Source organism: Trachurus japonicus, chromosome 5 (genome assembly GCF_045865225.1).
Source record: "Trachurus japonicus isolate A0001 chromosome 5, Traja_1.0".
NCBI lineage: Eukaryota > Metazoa > Chordata > Actinopteri > Carangiformes > Carangidae > Trachurus > Trachurus japonicus.
The window spans coordinates 4355131-4365154 of record NC_140911.1 but is presented as its reverse complement, the minus strand read 5'-3'; the positions used below and the strand labels follow the sequence as shown (position 1 = coordinate 4365154).

The following is a 10024-nucleotide window of genomic DNA, read 5'->3' as shown; positions in this document are numbered from 1 at the left end:
CAATCAAAGACAAAGCCACAACTTCAGGGGGGGGGGTGTATATTCAGAAAGTCAAAAATCAGAACCAACACCAAACTAAGATGAACAACGGTAACAGCCGTCAAGAATGATTTAAAGACATGCAAGACCATAATCTCATTAAAAAAAATAGTAATGTTAGAGTAATGATCTGCTATGCTCTAGAGCTGTTTTTTTTCCTCTATTTTTTTCTTTCTTTCTTTATTTGTTGATTAAGAAAAAAGCAGATTGCATATTTTTTTATATAACTTGATTTATAATAGGGAAGGCAAAATAAGCTAAGCTTCAGCCTTAACTTTTTTGGTATAAATGTCTATTGTACACTTTCTTTATTCACTTGATTTGTCTACTTTCTGTTTTGTTACTTCTTTTTTGTTTTGTTTTTAAAGACCTTGTCTAGCTGCTGTGTTTATGTGTGATGTAATTTCTATTGTACAATGAGGTGACATCATGTCAAGGCTGAAATAAACTAAACTAAAAATTAATCAGTGCATAATAATCACGATCATTTTAACACTGATTATTTCTGACAATAATTGTACCAAGAAATCTATAATCATCACATCACTAATTTCAAATTGATGAATGAATGTCGAATGTCGTTGGCTAATAGCACTTTGACTCTTTTATATATTTTTTTCTTTTAAAACTACATGTGTGTAATGTCTGCATGTGTGTGTGTGAACGGCTGCTGCAGTTTTTGAATGTTTTATTTGTATGTTTTTCTTTTCTAAGCACCTTACGCGAGAAGCACTGTGTAAATTCTGTTTCTGTGATAAAGTGACAATAAAGGAAATTTTGAACCTTGATCCCATATAAATGTCCCCTCACCTCTTTCTGTCTGGGCGTGTTGGTGGAGTTTTTGTGCGAGTAGTCGAGCCCCATCTCGCCGAAGGCCACGGCTTTTTGTAGCGGAAGCTTCTCTTCCGCTACAAACAAGCTTGAAATATAGACTTATTTAATTTTTTTCGAGACAATTTCGCATTTCGGGGCTTCAATACAAGACGGACATTACATACGAGCAGCATGGAGGTATTGGGATGTTTTTTGGTGTGTCTTTTTGCATCCATTTGCAACCGTTATATGGACATACGCCGAGACCCCCTGTAACTCAGAGAAGCCACGGAGGAAATTTCAATTTTTGGTGAACTATCCCCTTAAGTCAGAAAAAAATTACCATGAAAAACAGAAAAAAAATTGTCAGAAAAACAGAAAAAATTATCCCCCGAAATACAAACCAAAAAATAAATTACTCAAGTGAATGCAATAAGCTTCCGTACAGATGAAATGTCCCCTCACCTCTTTCTGTCTGGGCGTGTTGGTGGAGTTCTTGTGCGAGTAGTCGAGCCCCATCTCGCCGAAGGCCACGGCTTTGGGATGCCTCATGGCCGCCAGGATGTTTCCCTCGTGGACGCTGGAGTAGTCCTTGGCGAAGTGCGGGTGGCAGCCGAAGGCGCCCCACACCATGTCCTCGGCCAGCAGCCCCTCCCACAGCGCCTCCCGCTGCGTGATGCCCGGGTTGCAGAAGTCCGTGATGCAGCCGTGGAACTCGGCGGGGAAGCTGCTGCGGTAGCGACTCCTGAAGCTGCTGAAGCTGCCGCGGTAGCCCAGCTTCCCGTACAGCATGTCGATGTGACAGTGGGTGTCGATGAAGCCCACCGGGCCGCTGGGAGCGAAGCTGCTGCTGCTGCTGCTGATGCTGCAGCTGTTGATGCTGCAGCTGGGAGCGAAGCCATCACTGCTGCTGCTGCTGCTCCACACGGGCCTCGCCCCCAGAGGCTAGGGGTGTGGAGAGAAAATAGGTTCACATAAATATCGCGATATTTAGATTTTTTGAATTTTATTTTATTTTGAATTTTATTAAATATTGTGCAATGTGCATTTGTTAGCCTTTTTTACATACAGAGAGTCCAGGTTTTGAAAGGGTTTAAGTTCACTTTATAATGGAGTATGTTAAAGCAGAAGTAAGCGATCCGGTCGTTTTGGCTAATGCTGCGTTCCAGGCAGGCTTTTGAAACCGTAAATTACAGCTTCAAGTCACAACTTACGACTTTGTAGCGTTCCAGGCAACCCACTCGTGTTTCTCCGACCTGTTTTACCTGTGAAAGTCACTATAACGGCCACTCGTAACTTCTGACCCGTGAACTCGTACCAGATCGAACTGGTACCACTTCACAGGTCGAAAAACACGAGTTACGAGTTGCCTTGAACGCACCATAACGTCTTGTCAGCCGATGGAGTTAGCAGCCCCCGCCCTCGTCATGGATCTATTGGTCCTCGTCCCTACGTCACCACATTCAGGCGCATCCCTTGGCTGCACACACAGAGAGGACTGCCCCTTTATGCCGTTCTCTCTCCTCATTGGATAAAGGTTGTAGGATACAAGGAAAGTTTTCTCCTGGGCTCAGAGCAGAGCAGAGGGACTGACAGACCCGTGTTTCAGACCAAACACTCTATAGAAGTGATTGTTGTCGGAAGATACAACTATTTAAGACTTAGATTAACACAAATATATCACTTACTTCTGCTTTAAATATTGTGCAATGTGCATTTGTTTGCCTTTTTTACATACAGAGAGTCCAGGTTTTGAAAAGGGTTTAAGTTCACTTTATAATGGAGTATGTTCATTTCTAGGCTCCTACAGTGTTTGTGTGCAGATAAATGTTAAAGGGACAACGAGGAGTTTCTATTTGGTTATAAAAAAGTCTGATATTAATGTGGATGAATCTCCGTTACCACTTGTTAATGGTCCATTTTAGATAAATCTATGGTTTTGTCTCTATGGTTATTTTGTTATTATTAGTGGTGGTGGAAATGCTGGGCGAGCCGACCAGCGTTTCTTTACTTTCGGTTTCGTGGCGAGTCATGAGAATAACGCCGCCGTATGAATCTCCGTTTATGGTGGGAACTACGACGGTATGTGATCGTCTTCCAACCTCTGACTTTAATTCTTGATGAATGAAAACATGAGTCTGTCTTGACCCGGTCAAAGAATTTCACGGTGCGGAGGCTCATAAATGTAGTGTGAAGACACTTCGCTTTAACAAAACTCCTGGTTGTCCCTTTAAAAATGCAGATTAAAAATCGAGAGAATCGGAATTTAAATCGAATCAGCATCCCAAAAAATCGTAGAAGAATCGAATCAGGAGAGAAAAGCATATCATCGTCCCAGCCCTACCAGAGACAGTCTTCTCCTCGGAGCAGCGGCGGTGGCCACGGCGACGCTGTGATGATGATGATGATGATGAGGGTACGGAGGATACAGGATGTTGGCGCTAGAGTCGGACCATCTGCGTGCGATGGCCGCCGAGTTCAGGTACGAGTCCGATCTTCTGCTCGAGCTCAGCGGAAGAGCAAAAGGATCATCTGACGGGTATCTCATCGACGAGGAGCGGAAGCTCTCGGTCTTCCCTCTGGACGCCGACGCCCCTCGAAGCCGCTTAGAGACGTAAACCGTCCTCTGAGGAGGGGAGAAGGTAAAAGCAGCAGCTGGTGAAACATCTGGAGGACTCTGGTGGTGCAGCAGGCCGTCAGAGGAGTCAGAGGAGTCTCTCCTTTGAGTCCTGAAACAAGACCAAGACTGTGGGATGAACTCCAGAGGCGGAGGAGAGGAGGGGAGAGGACAGTCCGACGCTTCAGGCTCCTTCTCCGAGTCAAACAACAACTCGTCGTCCTGAGAAGTGTGTGTGTCCAGAGTTTCCTCCGCAACAAAACCCGGAGGGGAATCCTCTCCTTTCAGCACAACACACTGAAAAACACAGAGAGGAACAGTTACAAACACATAAAACATGACATGTAGGGGTGTGCCAAAAAATCGATTCACATAAGAATCGCAATTCTCATTTAATACGATTCAGAATTGATATAAAATGTCCCAAAATCGATTTTAAAAAATAAAAAAATGAAACTAATCTGCTGGCTGTCATTCTCCATTTCCTTAGAATTTAAAAGGCAGCATGTTTAACTGCACTATTTTCTTTAAATAAAGAGGCACTTTTAATTTTATTACTTAAGGAAATTGTGATATTGCTTTTATGCAACAGTTTCAACAATTCCATCTAAGCATGGATAAATGTTTAAACTCAATAAATGTGAAAAAGACACTTTAGTCATTCTGTCTTGCAAAGCAGACTGGAGTAGATCATGAGGATCCTTTAACACCGACAGACTGAAGCAGAAATCATTAGGAATCAAATCGTTTTGAATCGAAAAAGTTGGTTAGTTGACCTCAGAGCTCTACCAGGGTTATTACGGACAGTTAAAAGCTCAGATAAATATGCCGGGGCAAGGCCGTTAAGAGCTTGAAAAACAAACATTAAAAGTTTAAAAAAATCTATTCTATAAAGGACAGGAGGCCAATGAAGGGAGTGAAGAACAGGAGTGATGTGCACACATCTGTTAGTGTTGGTTAAAAGACGGGCAGCAGCGTTTTGAACATCTGGCAGCAAATCTTGTACATCTCGTGCAGCCACCGGGAGCTGCTGCTACAACAAGGATAAAAACAGAGATCACATTAATGTTTTCTGAACAACTTTTCCATGTGGCGGCTTCAGGACACCTGGGTCAGTACAGACGAGCAGTATGGAGGTATCTGGATGTTTCATATACCCCTTTCCCACTGGCCAAAAAACCCGTTTAAACCTGCTAACAATCGGCTTTTGGTGGCAGTGGGAACGGCGCACCGAGCCGAGTCGCTTGCTGATTCGTTTGACGCGATCCTTGAAATCGGCTTCAATCGACTTGGCTCCGAACGGCTTGCAGTGGGAACGCCAGACCCGCGTCAACCCGCTAATTTACGTGATGACGTTGAGCGTTACGTGACTCCACGTCATCGCGCCGGTCGCTTCCCATATCACGTACCAAAACAAAGCTCTGCTCTCATTCGAGACTGGGATCGAAAGATTTCTTTATTTTTCCCATTTGTAAGCTTAGATATCACAAGTTGACTATTATTCTGATATCTGGCCGTTTGTGGATTAGCTGGGGTTAGGAGAGCCTTGTCTTGCGTGTGTGTGTGTGTGTATGTATGTAAGTCCTGTAATGTGTTTCAATGTATTTGTTTTTCTTTTTATTTCTTTACCTGACATTGTATCATTGTATTTTTTTGTGGAAGGACCCCCTCGAAAATGAGATGATTCATCTCAAGGGGCTATCCTGAATAAATAAATTCAAATTCAAATTCAAACAACACTGACCAAAAACGATTGAAAAAAAGAAGCGACAGTCTGTTTAACTGACGCGTTGTACGGCCGCGGCAGACTCGCTGTCCTCCGCGGTCCTGGTGCTCTGCAGGTCAGCCAGACGCCTCGTCTGCCTCGGCCGATCCATAACCTCACACCGGGCGGCTGTGGCATGACACGGTGTTTCTTTCGGGACAATTTCTCATGTCGGGGCTTCAATACAAGAGGGACATTACATACGAGCAGCATGGAGGTATCTGGATGTTTTTTGGTGTGTCTTTTTGTTACGAAGACAGTTGGTATCCATTAGCAACCGTCATATGGACATGCACTGCTACGCCGAGACCCCCTGTAACTCAGAGAAGCCACGGAGGACTCTGAAACTTCTCCCAGCCCTTAGTCCACATGAGGGGGAGGAGATCATGAGGGACATTTCAATTTTGGGTGAACTATCCCTTTAAAGCAGGGAGACTGGTTTATGCTCTGTCTGTCAGACAGGGGGGTCAATGGGAGAGGAGCCAAATGCCGACTGTTTGCAGGTCGACCCGCGTTTAAAAAACCTGCGTCGACCCGCTAATTTTAGTGGGAAAGCGGCTTTAGTGTGTGTTTTGGAAGATTCAAAAGTGAACTCTGTCCACCGCCAGGTTTGCTGTTGAATGATGTTGTTTATTGTGCAGCTGAGAAACTGAATTTCCTTCGGGATAAATAAAGTATTTATCTATCTATCTATCTATCTATCTATCTATCTATCTATCTATCTATCTATCTATCTATCTATCTATCTATTATATGAAAACCCGTCACCAGCCGGACCCCCCCTGGAACTCCTGAAGAGTTTTGATGACTCTGAAAGTTCTCCAGACCCTTCCTTGGTATGACGGTGAGGAGATGATTGGTGGATTATCCATTTTGGGTGAAGTATCCCTTTAAATACCTGGTTTCAGTTCATATTTGGTCACTTCCTGTAAGACACTAAAACCATTCAAAGGTTTTATAAACAAGAAGAGGACTCACCCTGCTGTAACTCTGAGCCTGTGTGTCCTGAGGGGGGGGCGACCACTGATCCTCCGGGCCCGCCCAGTCGTCGTTGCCGTGGTTACTCTCAGGTTCGATAAAGGAGGAGGAGGAGGAGGAGTGGTTGGTTTCACCTTCGGGACTCTGTAAGGATATTTTCCTGTGCTGCTCGGTCTTCACAGGTGAGGGTGTGAGGGGGGAAGAGGGGCCGGTGGTGTCGGTCCTGGGGGGTTTAGAGGAGCCGCCGCCCAGCGCCGCCATCACCGCTCTCCTGTAGATCGCCTTACATCCCTCCTCCGGCGTTCTCTCCGTCTTCTTCAGGATGAAGGAGTGAGACGGAGGAGGGGACGGCTGCTGCTGCTGCTGCTGCCGCGTGAACGAGTCGTCCAAAGGTTCATCCTGAAAGCTCTGGTGGTGCAACGAAACGGATCAATGAGTGAGTTCACACGGACAATTCAACTGGGGGGTATGTTCCTAACATTTTAGGTCTAAAAGAAGGAATCTGAAGATTTTCAGTTTAAAGAGCAACTAAACCCCTCAGTTTTGGATGACGTGCTCTAAGCTTGAAATTCAAAAAATGCCTTGATTATGGGCGGAGCTCCAGGAGTAGCTACTCTCCGACCCCCCCCCCCGCGCCCCATTCACACCCGCGAAATCACACAAAAGAGAAAAAAAAGTAATAAACACACATCGACACTTCTGCTAGCGCTAACGACACTACTAGGTGATCCGCCGGCTCGTTAGCTCGTTAACGGCTCGTTAGCGCCGGCCGCACTAACGATTCCCATCCAGGCAGCTGTTAGCAGCCGTTAGCGGCAGCAGAGCAGCTAGAGCGCCTAGCAACCGTTAGCCGCAGCAGAGCAGCTAGAGCGCCTAGCAACCGTTAGTGGCAGCAGAGCAGCTAGAGCGCCTAGCAACCGTTAGCCGCAGCAGAGCAGCTAGAGCGCCTAGCAACCGTTAGCCGCAGCAGAGCAGCTAGAGCGCCTAGCAGCCGTTAGCCGCAGCAGAGCAGCTAGAGCGCCTAGCAACCGTTAGCCGCAGCAGAGCAGCTAGAGCGCCTAGCAACCGTTAGCCGCAGCAGAGCAGCTAGAGCGCCTAGCAACCGTTAGCCGCAGCAGAGCAGCTAGAGCACCTAGCAACCGTTAGCCGCAGCAGAGCAGCTAGAGCGCCTAGCAACCGTTAGCCGCAGCAGAGCAGCTAGAGCGCCTAGCAACCGTTAGCCGCAGCAGAGCAGCTAGAGCGCCTAGCAACCGTTAGCCGCAGCAGAGCAGCTAGAGCGCCTAGCAACCGTTAGCCGCAGCAGAGCAGCTAGAGCGCCTAGCAGCCGTTAGCCGCAGCAGAGCAGCTAGAGCGCCTAGCAACCGTTAGCCGCAGCAGAGCAGCTAGAGCGCCTAGCAACCGTTAGCCGCAGCAGAGCAGCTAGAGCGCCTAGCAACCGTTAGCCGCAGCAGAGCAGCTAGAGCGCCTAGCAACCGTTAGCCGCAGCAGAGCAGCTAGAGCGCCTAGCAACCGTTAGCGGCAGCAGAGCAGCTAGAGCGCCTAGCAACCGTTAGCCGCAGCAGAGCAGCTAGAGCGCCTAGCAACCGTTAGCGGCAGGCAGCAGCTGATTGGTCGGGGAGCTGGTGGCCGGTGACGAAAGCTGCCTCCAAAGCGTCATCTGCCTCCATCTCAGCCAATAGAAACATGTGATTGTAATAGCCGTGTTTCAACCCATAGAGGGCAGTCACTCTACATTTTTACTACAAAATACACCACATTGAAATATTTTGACTAAAATGTCAAAAGTTGGACCAGAATCAACCGACAACACTACCTTATACCCAAATACATTTGTTTTCAGCAGAAAAAAGTGGTTTAGGGGTTTAGTTCCTCTTTAATGTCTCCTGTTTTGCGGTAGTTGCGTCTGTCCGCGCATCGCCACGGCAACGATGAATGGGAGTGGATGTAAGTTCTGCTGTTTAGGCTGTTTCCATCCCTCAAAGCCACAATGTTTTCCCACAGACAGCGTCAGATGGAGACTCAAACATGCACAGAGAAGTTTATTTTACTTGAAGCAAGTAAAGAGTTGATATTCCTGTGTTTATGACACAAGCGGTAGCTTTTCCCACTGCACCTGAACACACCGCGCACGGCAACTGGGTCTCGACTCCGCGAGACTCCGGGAGACTTTGAATTAGATCTAGTTTTACAAACATGTCGGCTTGCTGAAGTAAATAAACTTCTGGGTGCATGTTTGAGTCTCCATCTGACGCTGTCTGTGGCTTTGAGGGATGTAAACAGCCCTATACAAGTTGCATCAAATCCGCCTTTAGCTGTTCACACTGGGGTTGTTGCATTGGACAAAATTCAGATTGAGATTTGGGCCACTTTTGGAGCCTGCCGTCTGAATGTAGCCTTAGTGATTTCATCCACAGATCTGAATATGATGCATGAAACAGTAAAGATTTACCTCGGAGGTTATGAGCGTCTCAAATCTTTTCTTGGAGAGTTTCCTCAGCTTGACTTTCCCTGCAGACGACGTCCTTTCACCGAGCACCTCTGCTTTCCTCTTGGGCGTGTCCAGACTCAGAGCTCCCAGGCCTTCGGGTCCCGGGGAGTCGCCGGGGGGCCGAGTGTCCGGGGACTCGTTCAGGGACACGTTGTTCCACCGTGATCGTGAGTTTGAGCCCGGGTCACTCCTCCGACGACGATGTATGGGCGAGGTGACCGTCTGCAGCCACTTGAAGCTCAACCTCTTCCTGCTGCCGTCCATGATTCACACCCTGGGCAGACACAGTAAAGTTACAAAAGCTGCTTCAGTAAATTAACTCAATAAACAGAATTTGTCCGTCTTATCCAAATCACTACTGTGGTATTTTGTCTTAACCATCTGTTGTGTGTGGTCCTTGTTCACCATTTGACCATCGGCTTTGCTGTAATTTAGTCAAATGATTTAGTTTGGTTGGTTCAAGTTTTCAAATCAAACTATATAAACTCATATTTTGCTTACAGGACTTTTATTTTGAAACCGAACTGTACAGGGTTTATACAGGAATCTTGAAGTTAATTTTAATACCTTTTTAAGACTTTTTCAAGACCTTCTCAACATTTTTTAACACCTCACCGCCACTTCAAGCTGTTACCATTTACATCAGTGACACTTTTAACTGAACAGTTCTAGTTTTTGTGATAAAGACTATAGACCACTATGATACAACAGAATTCAAAATAGGCTGGGATAATAAATCAAAGGCAAAGTTTATCGAAAAAAACATTGCTCAACTCTCAAAAAAACAAAAACAACAATCTTCTTTTCTTTTTCATGAATCGGTTCATCTTTGTTTTTTAATAAAACAAATAAATTCATACACTTCCGCAATGTTTTTTACAACTCAAACTCTTGGACAGCTAATTCAGAAAAAATACCTTCAATATTTAAAAAAGACCTTTTAATACTTTTTAAGGGTCTTAATTTTCCCAAAATTGATTTATCACCTTTTAATACTTTTCAAGACCCCGTGGATACCCTGCTGTGTTTAGTTGATATGTTAAATAAATAACTCAGAATTATCTTTAAAATATGTTTTACAGGCATCAGATTTGTTAAAATTAAATGTTGGTTTAATGACATTTGAACCATTTTTTAACAAAAGTCAGACTGAATGCCCCTGAAAATGTCAAAAGAATAAAAAATATTAATATATAGCCTATACGTGTATTTATAAAAAAAACAAAAAAAAGAACACTTTCTTCTAAAAAAAACAACAACATTGAATTGAAATAGATTTTACTGTGTTTCTATATTTAAATTTTAATGTATTTTGGCAATACTG

The 10024-nt window shown here is 45.2% G+C and overlaps 1 protein-coding gene across 1 annotated transcript in view; it reads right to left on the bottom strand.

Annotated features, from left to right (window-relative positions):
* Positions 1-8969, bottom strand: part of LOC146986842 (uncharacterized) — a 44185-nt gene extending 35216 nt beyond the window's left edge. The window contains exons 1-4 of the mRNA XM_085777877.1: positions 8662-8969; positions 6213-6611; positions 3197-3766; positions 1318-1797 (exon numbers count right to left, since the gene is read on the bottom strand). Of these exons, the coding sequence (XP_085634003.1) occupies positions 1318-1797; positions 3197-3766; positions 6213-6611; positions 8662-8964 (1752 nt within the window). The 5' untranslated portion in view covers positions 8965-8969. The remainder of the gene's footprint in view (positions 1-1317; positions 1798-3196; positions 3767-6212; positions 6612-8661) is intronic.
* Between the last annotated feature and the right edge of the window lie 1055 nt (positions 8970-10024).